This window comes from Tinamus guttatus, unplaced genomic scaffold (genome assembly GCF_059628265.1).
Source record: "Tinamus guttatus ecotype Peru unplaced genomic scaffold, ASM5962826v1 Tinamus_guttatus_pri_ptg000546l, whole genome shotgun sequence".
Classification (NCBI taxonomy): Eukaryota; Metazoa; Chordata; class Aves; order Tinamiformes; family Tinamidae; genus Tinamus; species Tinamus guttatus.
Window position 1 is genome coordinate 2,285,351 of NW_028289080.1, and position 17,997 is coordinate 2,303,347.

General features: G+C 57.0%; 1 protein-coding gene across 2 annotated transcripts; it reads right to left on the reverse strand.

The window, feature by feature from the left end:
* Positions 1-1,253: 1,253 nt before the first annotated feature.
* Positions 1,254-10,589, reverse strand: RAB3IL1 (RAB3A interacting protein like 1). Of its 2 annotated transcripts, XM_088534294.1 has the most exons (11): positions 10,519-10,589; positions 8,238-8,463; positions 7,686-7,781; positions 6,839-6,916; positions 6,166-6,381; positions 4,205-4,333; positions 3,985-4,097; positions 3,173-3,196; positions 2,070-2,169; positions 1,709-1,775; positions 1,254-1,352 (listed from the first exon to the last, which is right to left on the reverse strand). In XM_088534294.1, exons 1-11 carry the CDS (start codon positions 10,527-10,529, stop codon positions 1,270-1,272), a joined length of 1,143 nt encoding a protein of 380 aa, XP_088390420.1. In that variant the 5' UTR covers positions 10,530-10,589; the 3' UTR covers positions 1,254-1,269. The 2 variants fall into 2 exon arrangements, with proteins under 2 accessions (XP_088390420.1, XP_088390421.1); XM_088534295.1 differs by lacking the exon at positions 3,173-3,196.
* Between the last annotated feature and the right edge of the window lie 7,408 nt (positions 10,590-17,997).

Consider the following 17,997-nt stretch of genomic DNA (forward strand, 5'->3'; position numbering starts at 1 on the left):
AAACCTGCGCTCACGAGGGTCTTCCACAGCGTTCTTGGGGCTGCTGTGAAGGTCTCCTCGCGTTAGCTCCCAACCCAAAACTTGGTCTTTCCCCAGCTGTTCCTCCCTGGCAACAGCAGCTCCATTTTCTTCCACCAAAGATAGGAAGTTCCTACTGCAGAATCCCCCCAGGAGATTATGAAACTCAGTGGAGCTAAGGATGCAAAAATGTCTCAAACTTCCCACTGGGGATGGCAGCCTGCAAAAGGCTGCGTTTCTGCAGAGGGGAATCTCCAGGCCGGCTCTTAGATGGGGAGGAAATCCCTGGGTCCTAACGCAGCCCATGTTGTACACAGCACCTTGTGGAAGCAGAAAAGAACCTTGCCTGGGACCACAGTTTCCACTGCATCAGTGGGGAGGGCAGTGCCCAACGCAACCCTCAAAGGAGGGAGAGCCCAGAAACACTTGGCTGTCGCAGAGATTTGTATCTAAGAGCAGCACAGGGGGCTTTCTGCACCTAGGACTGTTGTAGGGCAACCTCGACACAGACCTACTGCAACGGATTCTCCAGGTCCTCAGAAAACATTCTGGCCCAGGCGCAGCGACCAGCTGCGAGTTCCACCATCTCCCTGCTCATGTTCTTGTGCAGAGGGCCCCAGGGGCACAGCTCCGGCCTCGGTGCGGCCTGTAACCCAGCCCAGCGCCAAATGGCAAGCTGAGAACAGGAACAAAACCCTCTTTGTGACTTGGCTAGCAGGCGGCTTCTCTCGAAGGCTCCTTAAAAGGAGCAAGGAAGCACTTGGAAGCAGGCTGCTCACGCTCTCCATGAGATTATCCTTGCTGCTGGCATTGCAGGGCGCAACTGAGGAGCAGGGGCCCAGTGCACAGCTGGGCAACAGCACCCTGCACCCCGAGGACAGGGTGGACAGACTGCCAGCATCTGTCCCGAGAGGCAGCCTCGGGCTACGCCAAAGCAGGCTGCATATAAAAACAAAACTTTAAAAACGTCAGACGGACTCATAAAGGAAATTCCACAGGGGCCTGTCCGTGGACGGCCACCCCCAGGGCAGCCAGGGCCAGCCCGGCTCCGAGGGCAGCGCGGGGCTGCCTTCCAGGCCCGGCTGGAGAAGCGGGACAGCCCAAGGGGGAACTTGTGCTTCTTGCTCCGTGATCAGCGCGGGACAGAGGGAGCGAGGGGAGGGAGGAAGCAGGTCCACAGCATCCGTCCGGCGAAGCACAGGCGGCAGCCGCGCGTCCGGGAGCGCTTTCCTTCCACGCTCGGCCCTCAGCTTACATCTCGCTGGGAAAAAAGCCCAGTTTGGCTAGAGACATCTCCCTCCGGAGCCGCATGACCTCCCAGTACATCGGCTCCACTGCAAAGCAACGGGGTGGGACAGGAGGAGGAGAAAACGAGAAACAAAAACGCACAGTAAGCAACACGCAGCCCCACAGCACCTCAAGCTGGGTTACAGTTTAGGCCCAGCCCAAACTCGTTCACAATTTGGGGATGCAGACACAACACAGGGACCTTCAGGTCACTCCACGAGCAGCTCAAGCCCAGAGCAAAGCTCCCAGCGAGCTGATGAGCAAGGAAGGGGGTGCTACCTCCCTCCCACTCATTGACCTCTCTGCTGGCATCTCTCAAGGATGCAGGCAGAGGGGACACCCCATTCCTTGGCCCACAGAAGACACCCCTGCCACACGCAGCCCATATTACCCCCTCTCTTACCGTCCTGCCTCACCAAGCCCTGCTGGATATAGCGGATATATGTGAAAAAGTTGCATGCCGCCGTGATCTGGGAGAGAGGAGAGAGGGATCAGCTACAGAATGGCCTGGCCTGCCGAGGGGGCAGCCACAGGAGCCAGCAAGACCATCCCTCAACACGGCCAAGCGCCTAGCAAATAGCCCCACATATTGTCAGAGGGGAAGAGAAAAGACAAAAGCTGGTAAAAAGTAACAATTTGGATCGTTTGCAATCTCAACCCATGATATTGCACCACCCAGGAGGAAGTGGGCAAGAGCTCCAGCTCTTCTTGGGATTTGGAAGGGACTTTGAAGCCAAGGAAGCCCACGAAGACGAAAGACTCACCCTGGCTCTGCAGGATGGCGAAATGTAGTAGTAATTCCCGGAATCCCCCAGCGTGATCCGGTGCTTGCAAGTCCTGGGGAGGCCGCTCAGAGCGCACTTCCTGCGGGAAAGCAAAACAACACGTCAGCCCCCGGCAATGCGGGGCCACGGCAGCACCGGGCAACTCTTGGCTCAAGAAAATCCCCAAAAAGAGACGAGAAGAGGAGCTCAGAAACCAGACCTGCGTCAGCAGCTTCCAGAAGTGAAAAACAGGGCTAAGGGCTTGAGAAAAACCTTTTGCTCCTCTCAAGCTTCCAGAAATAGCAGCTTTAGGAGGCCTTAGACTAAATATTTGCTGCCATGAGCTATTCCATGCCCAAGTAAACTCTGCGAGTATCCTTCTCCTGGCAGGCAGCCTAGACAGACCCACAGAAAACATGAAAGAAGTCAGCATGAAGCAGCCTATGAGCATCATCTGAGCTCCCTATCTCCTCAATTTCGGGTGAGGTTTTTGCAGGAGCTTCTGCCCAAGGGTCTCTGCTTCCCCGCCGAGCTGCAAATGCGCTGCCAGGGGATGCAATGTGGTCTCAGGACAGGCAATTCCAGCATTTGAACAGATTGAGCCCTCTCACTGGCAGGGCCCTGAAATTCCTCTGAACCTGCCGCCGTTCTGGTGCTTTTCGACTCACCTGGCAAGTATAAGATAGAAACTTCAAAAGAAAGATTTTAAACCGAGAAGTTTTAAACAGCTTTTCTCACCACCAATACAGGAGAAGTATTTTCAAGAAGGCTCAGAGCCCACAGAGACCGGCAAAGGACGGGCCCAGCCAGAGGGGAGCCTGTTCTTGTGTGAATGGTAGAAGGAAATTGCACAAGATGATGAAGGTGACAAAAAAGTGACAAAAATCAGCATATTGCATCTGAACACCAGTGTCTTTGGGGCCATTTATTGCCACGAGTGAGGCTGCTTGCCACCTCAGCGGGTGGCTAAAGAAACAGCATTAAGAATTTGGGTTAGTGCAAGGCTAGTCTCGAAGCTGCTAAGCCCCACTAAGTTAGTAGCCTGTTAAAGGATCCGAGGTCTTTGCTCACTGACTATGGAACAAAAAAAGTACTTCACTTACGTTACAATTTGTGACCGGAAGCCACTGTGAAGAGACAAAAGAAATAATGAGGAGGAGGAAACGGATGGGGATAAACACAGGATGGGTTGTTCTCGGCACAGGCCTCACTGCTCCACACATGGAGAGCAACGCGGAGCTGAGAGAAGACGTGAGCGTGGTAGGAAGGCTGCCCATGAGCAGAGCTCAGTTACAGGAAGGCCTTAGCCCAGAAGAGACTCTGCTTGGAAGCAGGAGGAGAAGAGACATTGAACACGGAGCTCTGGGGCAACCACAGCCCCTTCCAGCACGAGGCGAGGGAGACAGAAAGCAGCAAGAGGGGATCTCCCCCGAGCCAGCCTCAACACCCCGCGGGGCAGCGAAGGCAGCAACACGAGGCAAGTTCAGACCTCCCTGGGACCCGAGGTAACAGTGTTCTGCCTTGCCTCTCATCCTAGCCTGGCCCAAAACACCCTGCAGACACTGGGAAAACGGGCTTGCCTTTCAGAAAGGAAGGGGAAAACAGGCTCACCTTGTAGGAAGGAAGGGACAGGTGGGAAAAAAAAGACACTCTGAGGAGCTTGAAAGCACTAACACAGCAGCAAGGTACTCGCCAGACAGTGCCAGTACATCAGGTGAGCCAAGATAGCCAGCTCTTCATATAAGAGGGTATTAAACCGAGCTGAAGTAGTGCTGCTGATAAACCAGGAGCAGTCAGCTGGGCTCCAGTAGCTTTTCAGCTCCCCTGGCTCTAAGGCCTGCCCAAACCCCACATGGAGGCACAAAAAGACCGGCGTGGAGAGAAGAAAAAGGAGAAGATAAGAAAGGCTCCTTACTTGGGCCCACCGCACTCCGCTGCGGTCACCTTCACCACCGGCAGCGTCTGCGAAGCAACGGGCTCGATGGTGAGTGTGTTCTGCTCCACGGCTGCTCGCACCAGCTCCGAGAGCTGCAGCAAAGAGAAGCGGCTGCACACGTGCAAGGGGCCCTCCGGAGAGGGCACAACTCGGGTGCTGCCCCACTCTGCAGTTCTGCTCGGACTTTTCCAGCACTCACCTCTTGCTTAGTGAAGTCCAGACACGGTCCTACGTCTTCTCGGTAAATTCTGTCCAAGAAGGAGGAGGATTTATCCAGAGTTGGAGACTCCTTCCAGGCCTGGAACTCAGCAAATAAAATGGAGTCGACCTGCAGCAAGCGTTCAAGAAGGGTGAGAGGAGAAAGGGCTCAGTTGGAGGCAGAGTGTGTTTGGGGATTCTCAGAAGTAACGGGAGCACCGGGCAGCCACGTGGGCTGGCAGAGCACAGGATGCCAGGTCCAAAGAGCAGGACTAGATCCAGACTCCAGTGCCTACTCGTTCCCTTTACGGATGGGCTCTCAAGCGTTGCCCCTGCTCCACAGCAAGGGAGTCGGGACAGAGCTCCCCCGAGCCAGCCGAAAGGCTGCTCCCTCCATCCTGCATTCCCAGCAGGCTGGAGACTCCCCAGCACCCGGAATTTCAGCACCACCACCAACCTGACTGTCAGAGCAGCTCCCTAAAAAGCCTGCAAATCCCCATAAAGCTGCCAAAAGGAGGGAAAAAAAATGCTGAGCAACACAGAGAACAAGTGAAGAAAGCTGAGAAAGGCCCAAGTGCCAGCACACTCGCTCTGGGCCATGGACACTGCTCACCCGGTGTCGGGAAGCAGCTGCGGAGCCCCGAGATGGAAAAACAATTGGAGAAACAAAGGGAAACCAAAACAAAACGATGCAGGTTTGGCATAAAAGAAAGTGAGACCCAAAGAGCTGCACTGAGGGAGGCGCCAGGGGCCCGGCGCTGGTGTCGGCGCTTTGCCCGAGCGTTACCTGCCGCGAGGCCGAGGAAGAGGCTGCCGATGAAGGCTGCCAGGCTGGCTCCCAGGGGAGCTGGAGCATCGTCCCGGGGAGCACACAGAGCAGCACGGAGAGCAGAGCGGGCACCCCCGGCTTGCAGCAAGAGACAGGCCAGGAAATGGGCGAGACACACACGAGAAAGAGAGGTTAAGAAGAAAAAGAGCACAACACACACACGCTGGACTTCAGCTCGAGGGGAAGAGAATGGACTCTGCCATTTTTAGGCTCAGTTTAAGGCACGGGTTTTTCCACAAAGTTTACGCTCCAAATGGCAGGCTCCCTTTTATCACCTCGCACGCAAGCCAGCAAGGAATTCGAGAGACAAAGTAAGTTTAAAGACGATGCCCTCATGCTTAAAACATAATCTAACACAGGGGTCTCTAATTTGGAGCGCCTCTGTCCTGAGAAAAGGAATTGTTAGCAGTGGAGAGGTTGCAGGACCTAAAGATTAAGAACTTTTCTTCCCGACACCCACAAGTAGCTTTTGGCTATATATTGGATTCCTACTTCCAGCCCATCTGGACTCTTCCCTGCTTGACCGAGAGACATCAGCAGCCTACAGCTTTGCAGCTGCGGAGCTGATTTTCCTCTCAGGTTTCGTTCTGCCGTAGCCTCTTGGTGCTACTGCTGTGTCAGGACAGGGCAACTAGCTCCAATAACATGGAATAACTGCAGGAAGAGCAGCAACACGCCTCAAAACAGATAGGAGACAGACCAGATATCCATGGGGGAGCGCTACTGCCCTCAACCATTAAGCCACGTTAGGCAGAGGGAGGGAGCCAAAGCCCAGCAGGTCAGAGCAGGCAGCAGTTTCGACTGTCAAGAGGCAGCAGAAAATCAGCTTCCTCCTCAGCAGCTCCTGGATCCGTCCGTGCCCTTTGCGGATCCGCACGCTGCTTCCTCTAGCAGTTGTCCTGATGCAGAATGCTGTTCCCAGAAGGGGAAGTCTCCACAAAAACGAACCCCCGCCCCGGCCCAGGACCTGGCTCAGCACAATTCGACGAACAAGCCGTGCTGCTGCTAACACAGTTTCTCCCAACGCTGAAACCGCAGAGCTTCCCAGAAAGCCCCAGGGCCACCGCAGTCCTGGGAGCAGAGCAGCAACAGCAGCGGCTCCAAGGCTGGCGGGGTCCCTCGTCCTCACCCACCTCCTTGCACTCCGGGCTGACGGGCCCCGGCGCCGCGCTCGGGCTGGCAGCCGTGACCACAGCACTGCTGGTGCTCTTGTTTCGGCCGTGCCCTTTCCTGAAGACGGCCTTGGCGGGACCCTGAAGCTGCGGGTGCAGCTCCCAGTTTGGGGAGGAAGGCGTGGACGTGATCACCAGAGTCTTCAAAGCTGTCACCTCGGCTTGCAGCATGTCAATCTGAGGAGACAAGGCAAGAGGCTGCAGCCTTGCGGTCCTCCACCAAACACCAAAGCCATAGGGAGCCCTGCAGAGGCTTCACCAACTACAGACCCAGGCATGAAGCCTTCTCCCCACTCCCCCAGACACCCTCCATCTCCTAGAGGAATTAGCTAGAGGAGCGACAACCGTTAGACATTCTTCCCTCTCCTCCTCTACAGTCCAAGCACCTTTTGCCTCAGGGACCCCACAACCCAGAAGGAATTTCTCTTTGTCCTCAAGAAAGAACCAGTTCAGCAGCCCCGTGATGTAGCTTAGTGAAGAAATTTCTAGTCCCCAGCTCCCTATTCCCTGCACCCCCCCATTGCTGTGGCAATTAAACAGCAGCAGGTCACTTTTCCAGAGATCCTCCGGCATCCAGATCAGCAGAGAAAAGAGCCTGGCACCGAGAGCAAGCCGCAGAGAGCGCAGTTCTCACCTTCCCCCGGGCCTCCCTCAGCTGCTTCTCCGACGCCGCCTGCTTGGTGTTTGCTTCTCTCACCATCTTGTGCGCCTCCTGCACCAGAGAAAGGAGTAGTGTGAGCACCGGGGCTGCAGCGGGCAGAGCGAGGAGCCTCCCCGCAGGGCTGCCCCGAGCGCGTCCCCCCTGCTAGGAGCTGAGCTGGCCGAGTCCAAGGTCACCTTCTTTGCTGATAAGGGCTGTTGTGAAGGAAGCCAAACGCAGGAGCTCGTCCCTCCTCCCACACCGCGACCCGAGGCCTCGCTGCTGGCCCTGACCTGCGCTACGTCACAGCCCTGGAGCGGCCACCCGCTCTCCTCCCTCCATGCTTTTGCCTCCGTCTGGGACCTGCCTTGTCACTACGGACTGCTGGGTGATCACAGAACGGCACCTGACCCTGACCGCTCCCTCTGGCCCCAGTCCCGACCCGGCTTGGCGGCTCTGCATCCTAGCTCCTCCCTGGCACTGCTCCTCGCAGCTCCCTGGCAGCACAGCTGTGGCCAGGAATCAGCGAGGGCGGTAGCTCCGGCCAGGGGCAAACAGAAAAAAAACTCAGCTTAAAAATCTCCAGGAAGGGGGATGCCCTCCGGGCCCTCAGCAAGGATGCAGCTGCAAAGGCTGGGCTGGGCTCTTGCCTTCCTCCCTGCCCAGTCACAGCTAGAGATTAGAGCTGCCCAGCTCTGCTTCTCCAAGTGGGAAGGAAAAGGGGGAAGGAGGAAACAGTGGGGAGAGAGGAGCGTGGCTGAAAGTGCAGGCAAAGCATGTCTTGGAGGGGACGGAGGGGAGCTTGGATGAAGAAATGATGGGAAGAGAAAGAGGGCGGTACCTCAAACAAACTAGCTGTTAACTCTTCCAGCTCCTGTTCCAGCTGTTCTCTGACTTTGGACAGTCTCTCACACTCCTTGTCCTTCAGCTTCAGCTCCTGTCAAGGGGAGGGATGCGTGAGGACCCTGCAGGACCCAGCAGTCTGCCCACCCCACCACTTGCCACTCACACCCTTCCTCCCCACCACAGCCCCAAGACTCCAGGCTCCCGGGGCTCTGGACCACATCCACTCTCCCCAAAAGGCACCTCTCCATGAGCTGCGGTCGCTTTCTCCGCCTGGAATTGCTCATTTGCCCCTAGCAAGAAGGCTGCACAGCCAGCACTGCCTGCAGTCGCTTTCGGCACCTCAGCCTTCCCTGGTGCAGGTTTCCAGGTTTGGAGGCTGGCACAGAGGCTTCGGGCCGGCCTCGCAGCTGCTGTCCTGCTCCAAAGCACTTGGTCTCCTCTGCCACCCGCTCCAGTCCTTGGCACTTGCATTTAGCCCCTTCCAAGAGGGACCCACCGCCCACGTCCACACCTCCACCCGGAGCGTTCCCACAAAGCCTGCCTTTACCTTTTGCGCTCTGTGCAGCTCTTCCTTCAGGAACTCGGACCCCTTTTCACGGATCTCCACCGAGGAGCTGCGCAGCCGGGACACATTGAGCTGCTCCGTGGACTGGCTCTCATCCCCACCTGGCTCCGGACGCTCCAGCTCCTCCTTGCTCCCTTTGGACGGCATTACGGGCTTCCAGGGTCCCACAGCTGGCTCCTTCTGGCCGTCCTCCTCAAAACAGGCCTGGCTGGGGGGAGGCAGCACAGCAAAACGTTACACGGAGGGTGTCTGTTGGGGGTGATCAACACCTGCCAGGATGAGAAACACCCTTGGAAGCAGCCGATGGTTTGTTTGTTGGGAAGTGCCCAACAGGTCCAGGTCAGGAACGCTGTTTCCCCAGCTGAAGAGGGAAAGCAGGAAAAGACACAGCATCAGTCACACATTCTCCTAACCCTCCTCCCTGCAAACCCCAGCAGTCCTGCTGCAGAAGGAACCTGGTAATAACCTGGCCAAGATAATCCACATCAAGCTATTCAGCAGGCTGGAAGTGCTTGATAAAAAGCAACACAGGCAAATGGAGGGATGCTCCTAATGAGTGAGCCGTGACCAGCAAGAACTCCCAGCTGGAACAGACACCTGCTGCTTGAGGGCACTTAAAGACAGAAACAGCAGGCGTGGGGTTCAGGCGGCGCCGAGCCTGCTCCGTCCAGCGGGGATGTTGGCATGTTGGCTTGGGAGGGGAAAGGCAGGAACGAGATGGTTCAGAACACTCAGCACTAGCTAATGTGCATCACTTACCTGAGCAGTGACCTCACTAATGGGATAAGGAGGAGCAAAAAGGGTCCAAGCGCTAAGGAAAGGGAGGGATTAAACAGGAGAACGACCCAAAGGAAAGCAGTGAATGAGATGGTCGAATGAGACCGATCCATCCTTGCCATCAAGCCAGGGGAGGTCCTCTGCTATGGGGGCCACGAAGCAGAAGTGTTCCAGAGCCAAATCCTCTCCCGGGTGATGTAGTAGAAGCCCTCTCTAGTGTCAGCATTTCCAGCTTCCATGAGGAAAAGGAGGGGAAAAAAAAAAAGAAAAAAGGATGGGGGAAAGGCTAAATTCAAACCCAATCTGGTAAAAAGTAACTAGAGAAGCAAGGCCAAAGAGCAAGCAAAAAAGGCAGAGCTACACAAAACAAAAAGAGCACTTCAGCAGTTGGCTAAGCTACCAATACAGCCAGTCTGCTTCTTACATCTAACACGAAGAAAAAAAACATATACATATTGTATATATACTTTTATATATAGGATAACAATATATGTCCCATGTATACATATGTATATATATCTCAAACTCTCGTGCAAAAGACGTCTGCCTTGGGAGGCAAGTCTCTAGCTCGACTCCATGCGCTACGAGGGAAAACTGGAGGTCACACACGAGGGGAACAGTCCCACCCACGCTGCCTCTGTAATGCCAGGGGACCTAGAAACCTCTCCTGAAGGAAAAATATACATATATATATATATATATATATGTATGTATATACACACACAGAGTATTGTCAATGTGCAACTCTCTGCGCTGTATAAAATAAACCCCCCCCGCTGGCTGCCTGTCTGCGCTGTCCTCCCGCTGGGGCTTTGAAGCGAAGCCCTGCTGAGACCAAACCTCTTCCCAGCACCTTCTTTCAGCCGCTCGCCCGGCTCCTCGCAGGCTCGTGTCGTCAAAGCCTCTGACACACGCACAAAAAATTGCAAGCTTAAAAATATATATATATGCATTTTTTCTTAAAAAAAAAAAAGTTCTAAAGTTGGATTCTGTAGAAAAGGCAAAAAAATGTGCAGGATCCGCACTTTTTTCCAGCGGGCCCCACACGCTTCCTCTAACGCTGACCCGCCAGGACTGCTCCTGCGCGGGCAGCCCGGGGTCTCTCCAGGCTGCACCCCGCTGCCCGCGGGTGTTTTGGGGGTGCCTCTTGGCCGCGGTCGCTCCTCACACGCAGGCGGAGGCGGCTCGCGCCCGGGAACGCTTCCCGGGAACGCTTCCCGCCCGGCGGGACGTGGCGCTCCGCTTCCAACGCCTGCGGCGGGCAGCGAGCCGCGACCTGCGCCCCAAGGCCGCTACACACGGAGAGAAGGATGCATATAGGCGCGTACATACGGATATAGGGGCTCCCAGATGTGGGCGATGACACGGACGCGCGCGTGTGCCCAGGAACGCCGTGCTCTGCGCCCGCGACAACGGCGAAACGGGGCGAAGCGGCGCCGGGTGCCCCCGCCGCAGACCACGCAAGCCCCCGCGCCCCGGGACCTACCCCCGCCGCATGCTGGCTCCCGCCGGCCCCGCTCCTCACGGCGGCAGAGGCGCAGGAGGAGGAGCGGCCGCTCCCGCCGCCGCCTCCGCTCCCGCCGCCCCCATCGCCCGCGGCCGCCACCGCGGCCCCGCGGCGCCGCCTGAAGGACGCGCCCGCCCCGGCGGGGGGGGACGGGACACGTGACCCCGGCGCCGCTCCAACGGCCGCGCGTGCGCAGCTCCCCCCGCCGCCTTGGTTGCCGTTAACGTGCGTGGGATTAACCCCGGAGCCGGGGTTTTAAACGCTCCGCGCCCGGGAAATAAAGCGCGAGGAGCTGGAATATCCCTGGCCTCCGCGTGGGGAAGTGTCACGGAGCGCGTTCTGCCTCCTGCCAGGCTGCCCAGCGGACCGGGGTTAGCGGGAGATGAGCTAGTCCAGCCGCCCTGCCCTCTGCCCTGCCCTGCCGCTCTGAGCCCAGGACACCGGCCAGGCAGCTCCACGGTATCTCCAAGGATGGAGGCACCACGACCTCTCTGGGCAATGTGATCCAGTTAACCTGACAGTATAGAAATAAGTTGTTTTTATGTTTTTTTTTTCCTCATGTTCAGAGGGAACTTCTTGTGTTTCAGTCTGCCCGTTGCCTCTTGTCCTACCGCTGGGCACCGCTGATAAGAGACTGGCCCCATCCCCTTCGCACCCTCCCTTCAGATACTTATGTCCATTGGTAAGTTACCCCCTTCGATCTTCTCCAGGCCGAACACTTCCAGCCCCCTCAGCCTGTTCTCATATGGGGATCATCCTCCTTCGTGTGCTTGGCCATGGTATCCAGGATGAGCTGCTCCATCACTTTGTCGGGCATCAAGGTGGTGCAGTTGCCTGGGTTCTTCTTGCTCTTTCTGCAGGCTGGAGTGACCCTAGCTCTCTTCCAGTTTTTGGGGACCCCTCGTGATTGTCATGACCCTTCAAAGACGATTTTCCATGCGGTAACTTCACCCAGCTCCCAGACACTCTCATTTCCCGCTCGCCAAGCTGCTGCCCCCACTTATCGCTTGGTCCATGCGCTCACTCTCCTCAGGGGGATCCTCATTCTCCTTTTGCTTCTCTTCACCCCACCTCCTCCTGGCAAAGAAACTTCTTGCTAGCACTTTCTGTGTCATCTTGAGAGTCATCCATGAGGGCCCTTGCTCCCCATGGAAGGTCTGGCTCCCCAAGACCTTCCCTCTTCCACAAACTCTCCGTCTGGCTTCCTCTGACACAGGGACATCAGTTGTGGCACCACATTGACCCTGGAGCATCCACGAACAAGGAGCAGGGCTCCACTGCGGAGCAAAGGCAGCTCTCCAAGTTTTGGTGCCTGCCCAGCCACGGGAGAGGGGTCCAGGCCCACTTTGGGCTGCTCGTGGATTCAAATCCTAACACCCGGAGAAAATGACACAGGCTGTGAGAAGGAGGAGGAGCAGGGTGTTTTCCTAGAGCTTGGAAAGTTGTGCTTGGAAAGCTGCATCGCAGCAAAGCCAGACCGGATGTTATTGCCGTGAAAATCAAAGGGATCTGGAGCGCTCGGCTTCACCCGCCCACGCGCCCCCCTCGCTCTCAGCCTGCCGCCGGCAGCGCCGGGAGCTGCAGCGGGAGAGGGGAGAGGGAGTTCGCGAAGCTTCGGCTCCCACCACGTCCCGGGGAGCAGAACCCTCGTTATCCCCCGGAGCACCTCGGGGAGGGCACCATCCCCTTCGCAGGGACAGCCGCAGCTTCCAGGGTCCACCCGTGGGCATGGAGTGAGACTCTGGGCTCCCGCCGAGGGGCTTCGCTTCCTCAGCCGACCCCTGAGGCCATGGGGGACATGCAGAGACCCACGCAGCACCGGCACACTGGTAGCGCCTCAGCTATTTACTTTCCTATTAAATCCCACACATTTTTCACGCATTTCCTGCAGGAGCTCGGAGCCACGGGCGCTGCGTGCTGAGTTGCTCTCAGAGGAGGGCAGCAGAGTCCCCCAGATGCCAGCACATCCGTCTGCCGGGATCTGCACGCTTGGGGTTTTGCCGCTTCCTGCCGGGTCGCCTTAACCCCTGGAGTTTTCTTCTTTTGCTTCATCTTTCTTTTGCTTTCATCTTTTCCTTTTGCCCTTTATCTGCAGGGCTCTGGAGGAAATTGAGGTTTAGGGAGCAGCAAAATCCCAGCAGCTCCAGAAAATACCTCAAACTATTTTGCTGCGTCAAGAACAACCTCAGCCTGCCCATCAACAAATCCCTCCTGTCCAGATACCTCCCTAAAGAGGAGACCCAAATCCTAGAGCAGGATTGGGCAGAATTTCTCTCCCTGTGCCCTCTCAGCCCTTACCCCCATTTGGGGCTTTTGGGGCATTTCAAGACTTTTTTTGCCATACCCGATATCCTAGCCTTTTGCTGCAGGACAAACTCATCCTCCCGGCATGCCTGAGATCCTGGCTCCCCAAAAAGGGCCCTTCAGGAGAAGGCCCCAACCTAGCAGTGAGGTTTTAGGGCCCTTGCAGCAGCTCTGTAACAAGCCCGATAACGGAAGGGACCTGCGGGCGAGGGCAGCGGCCGGGAGCCCAGGCCCGGCTCCCTGCCCCGTCCGTCAGCCCCACACATTTGCTGCCCCTGAGCCACCAAGGCCACCCCTCGTGCCGATAAGGGCACGAGCGGCAAACCCAGCCCTATCGAGCCCCACACCTTGACCGCCCGGGCCCGCCAGGCCGCTATCTCCCACAGCAGAGGCATCAGCTCCAAACGGCTTCCCTGCCTGCTCCAGCACCTCATCCCTCCCAGGGGGGCTCAAGCCACCCACTGATGGCAGCGGGTTTGTGCTAGAAGGTCACTTAGAAGGCCCACGTGCTCCAGGTTCATCCCTTTCCCTTGCAGTTATACCCGTCCTTACCTAAAGCATGGGAGATGCAGCAATTCAGCAACTTAGCCCTCATCAGATCCGTGCACGTGTCCCTCTGCCTGCTACGTAAGCCTGTACAGAGTGTCCTCCACCTAGACACTGCCTGGCACCAGGAGGCCTCCACGTGTTTGGTGGCGGGTAGACCAGAAAACAGGCCCTCCCTTAGGCAATCGCGATCTAAGAGCAGCAACATGTAGATGGCGATGCCTGCTGGAGTCCCCCTTTCCCATCCATCTTCCTTCCAGTGTCCCAAGAGTCCACACCAGCAGAGGCGTCACCCAAGGCAATTCCTAGGAACTCCAAATTAGGCAGATGCCGAGCGAAGCAGAGGAAGGTCCCCTCCTCTCGCCTAGGCTCAGCCATACAGACAGCAGAAACCCACAGCTGAGACATATTAAACCCTGATGATGATGATGTTAAACAAGAAGTGTCCAAGACATAAGCACGGAGGGCCTGGCAGAGGAGAAGCTTATTATGAGAACTAGCTCCTCGTTTATTTTCACCGGGAACTTGGCTGCCTTCTTGATGCGGAAAAAATGGTGGAAAACCACACATTGCAACCCCAGAGAGCCTCATCGAGGAGCCTGGGTCTCCACTTCTCCTCGCTGTGGGGATGTCCCCATCCCCATAGCAGAGCGCTGCGTGTTTTGTGCAGCCGCAATAACCCAGGGCAATCAGCAAAAGCCCATGCTGGTGTCACAGGACGGGTTATCTCAGCGCAGAGGGAGCAGAGCCAGACCAGTAACGAGCAAAAAAACCACGAGCTCAACAACAGCCCCTGCCTTAGACCCACAGGCTGCCCAAGAGAGCTGCTGCCCTGAGGGGCTCGCGCAGCACATGGACATGCAGAGCCCCAGGGAGCAGTCCCAGCCTCTCCTGCGTTTGAACAGCATTAGTACCCAAGGGTGAAGGTTTTGGAAGCTGGCTAGACAGCTGCCCAAAGTAGAGAGGGGTGAAATGCCAGGAAAAGTAGCATTAGGAGGCAAGAGCAACTTCTCCAGAACATCAAGGCTCGAGCGTGCGCCTCCAAGGAGCAGCCATGGTAGCCAGCAGAGCCTTCCCAGGTAGGACTGCGTATCATAGAATCATTATGGTTGGAAAAGACCTTCAAGATCATCGAGTCCAACCATAAGCCCCTCAACCCCACACCTGCTAAACCACATCCCTAAGTGCCTCATCTACATAGCTCTTCAACACTGCCAGGGACGGCGACATCCTTCTCGCTCAGCGCTTCTCCCACACTTAGTCAAACCTCTCACACGTAACAGGACAGACCTACGCTCCCCCTTCACAGGGGATGTGGCTGGCAAAGCGAAGGAGACCGGGAAGGTCAGAGCACATCTGTGAAGTTGGCCAGAGATGCTGAGACAGAAGCACAACTTGGCTTAAGGCTCTCGGCACCTCTGTCTGCAGGAGCCCGTGAAAGCTGTAGCAGCTCCACAAAGATCCTGGAGGAAATACAAGTGTCTAGGTGGTTTGGGCACCAGGGACTAGTTGGAGCTGAGCAGCAGCTCTTGGAAAGGCCACTGGATTCTGGGGGGTGGCATTCCTTGTCTCAAGTGACAAAGAAGAGCTTAGTATAACCAAGGGAAAACCAAGACATAGGGCCGTCCATCATGGCAAGCTGCCTCATGGAGGCAGCTGTCACCATCCCCAATAGTCCCTCGGGCAATGGAGACAAATTCCCACACAAGTGGACAGGGAGGGGATGGAAGGACACAGGGGTGTCCTGGAGAGCTGTGGGTTGGGCCAAGCCCTGTGCCCACAGGGGCACCATAGCTGAGCCGAGAGAGGCCAGATTGGTGGGAAGGGACCTTGCGTCCAAGGCTCATGGAAGAAAAATCTCCTAAAAGTGGTCTTGACAGGAAAGAGGAAGGATCCCACACTGGATGAGGAAGAGAGAGACAGTTACAGATGAGGAACAACTTAGAAACTCTTCGCTCCCTGTTTTCCAGGGACAGAAGGGACAGGGAGGAAGGTGGGGAACCCTACACAGAAACGTGTGCTGAGACCTGGGGAGAGCTCGAGGCCGGTGTTTCCAGAGGAGACCAGAGAACAGGGGGGCTCACATGGATCCGAGGAGCTAGGAACACGCCAGGAAGAGTGGGCCATGCAGCCCCCAAGGGGGACACATTTCTCTAGCAATTGTGGAAAATTCCAGCCCTGCTTAATCTCCTGGAGCTCCTGGGAGATCGTGACCCAGAGAGAGGGACCAAACAGGAAAGAATTAGAGGAAAATGCCTCGTTTCTGGCAGCTGCCGCGGCTGTGCCAGGAGTTTGCAGCGGCTGCAGAGCCGCCAGCCCTGCCTCCCCCTCCTCCGGCAGCCTCTATAAACACCCAGGGCTTACTCAGAAGATTAGAAGGGAACGGGGCAAAAGACAACAGAGTCTCCTTTGTCATGAGGAAGGATTATGGCATCAAGTGACCGGCTGCAGCACCCGAGTGGGTTCCAGGCTCCTTAGAGCCCGTGGGGTTCAATCCCCGAGGGCGCGAGGGGAGGCGGGCCCCGGCGCGGGCCACAAAGGCCCCGGCGAGGACACCTGCGAGCCCACGTCCGTCTGCAGCGCGGCGCGGAGCCCTTCGCTGTGAGTACCTGCTCCTCGCGAGGGGGACGGGCGCCCTGAGCGCTGGGCCGCTCGACCCGGCCGTCTCTCCACGCGAACGCGTCGCTCCTTCTCCTGCTCCCTGCGCTCGCAGCGAGCACCCGTGTCTGAGGGTATCGCGCCTGGTAGGGGCAAAGCTCTGTGCTCGGGGTGGCTGGGGACTCCTCCCGAAGGGACGGCCAGGCCAAGCGGAGGGCGCAGGCGGTGCCGGGTGTGCGGAGGGCAGGGTCGTCCTCCCCGGCGAGCCTGGGGTACCAGTGCAGCCGGGAAGGACCTTCCTCCTCGCATCACGTTCCTCACGCACCCGCGGCACCCGAGCGTGCCCGGGGACACCCTCGTGCAGTCCCGGCGGCCCAGGAGCTCCCTTGGAAAGGAAGGGAAGGGAAAAGCACTGGGAAGAGCCCCATAGCCTGTGCCTGAGCAGCACGGCATGGAGGTGGGTGACATCCATTATTTACACGGACAAGAGCTGAGGTTTTCCATGTTTGGTAAAACAAGCGAATCCGTATTTGAATTACGCAACGAAAAGGCTCCCTGAGCGCTCGCTTCCAAGCCCCAAAGCGTGGAGGACACGGCCAGCTTCCTGCAAGCGGCCCCCGGCGGACTCGCTCACACACGCGCAGCGCTGAGGGCTGTTAGAACCCTCCTCTCGATCCCGTGCGCTGGCCACAAACCCACATGGAAGTGGCACGCGTGGCCCTGGCAAGGGGCACGCGCGCGCGGCCGGGGAGCTCTGGGCACAGCAGGTGCCGGCTCGGCCCGTCTGACGGGGCCAAGGACGCGCCGAGCGCTGTAGAAGGGCAGCCCAAAGCAGGAGCGGCGCCGAGAAGTCAAAGCCAGGGCCACTACAAGACTTTGCTGGTTCTCCACATCCTCTCCACCAGCTCATCAGGACCCAAGTTGTCCCCAACAAACCGGGGACCCAGTTTCCCCTGCCCTCAGCTGCTGCTGCGGACCAGTAAGTAGGTGGTTGCTGCCTGAAATCCTTCTTTGCTTCCATCACCAAGAGCCCAGGAACGACTAATATTAGTGCATCTGTTAGAGAAATGCCAATGCAACACAGAATCAGAGAATCATTATGGTTGGAAAAGACCTTCAAGAGCATCAAGGCCAACCTACATCACTTACTGGCCTACTTCGTATTGATACCAATGCCAGTCGGATTATTAATTGGTGATAAATCATTATTTATGCAGGGTTAGGGTAGAGGCCCATGCGCTGGTGTCACTCCCTGGCTGAGAGGCAGCTCTGGGGCCTGGGTGCCTCTTTCTTCCCAGCCTGATTTATTATCCAACGTGTGGTTGGAAGAGGGGTCTCAAATAAGGAGGGCAGTTCTGCCTGCAGGACCAGGACCAGCATAGTCCAGGCACGGGCCCCAGGCCAAATTTAGAGACAGCTGCTGTGCAGGTGTTAGAAAAACTGGCCAGCCTCCAAAGGTGCTTCCGTCCGGGTCAGCACCAGGGAATCTCTTTCCTGGGTTCTGGCTTTCCTTTCAGCCAGCAATAGCAAAGCACTTCCTGACAAGCAGGTTTGCAAAAACGACCTCTCTAAAGTAAAAAATAAGAGGAAAAAAAATGCAGTAAGTGACTTTGGAATCTGTGACCCTGAGAATTAACCTTCAGCAACCGTTTTGTGGCAGAGAGAAGTATCGTGTGGCCACTGTCCCCTCCACCCTGCCAGTCCAACATGAAAAGCTGGGGCTCCCCTAGCATGTGTTCGCTGTCACTGTCACCAGCTCCCATGTGGTTCAAGGACAGGGGAAAGAAGGAAAGCTCATCAAAATAATTGCCCGCCATGATTTTATCTTCCTGGTCTCTATCCCACTTGGTCTTACCTGCATTTTGATCTCACCTCATCATTTCTGTCCCTTTTATCTACCATCTTTCTGCTTCCTTCCTCCCGGCGTCTTTGGGGCGCTGGGCTCGTCCTCATCTCCCGCCTCGTGCTGACAGAGCCGGCAGCTCCTCGCCGTGTCCCGCCAGGCCCTGC

What these genes read in the sequence shown, in the direction of transcription:
- RAB3IL1 (XM_088534294.1), bottom strand. An exon ending in AGCTGCACAGAGCGCAAAAG is followed by an intron (nt 7,782 to 8,237) that starts GTAAAGGCAGGC and finishes TCCCCTTGACAG; the next exon opens with GAGCTGAAGCTGAAGGACAA. An exon ending in GCGGAGTGCGGTGGGCCCAA is followed by an intron (nt 3,197 to 3,984) that starts GTAAGGAGCCTT and finishes GTCTCTTCACAG; the next exon opens with TGGCTTCCGGTCACAAATTG.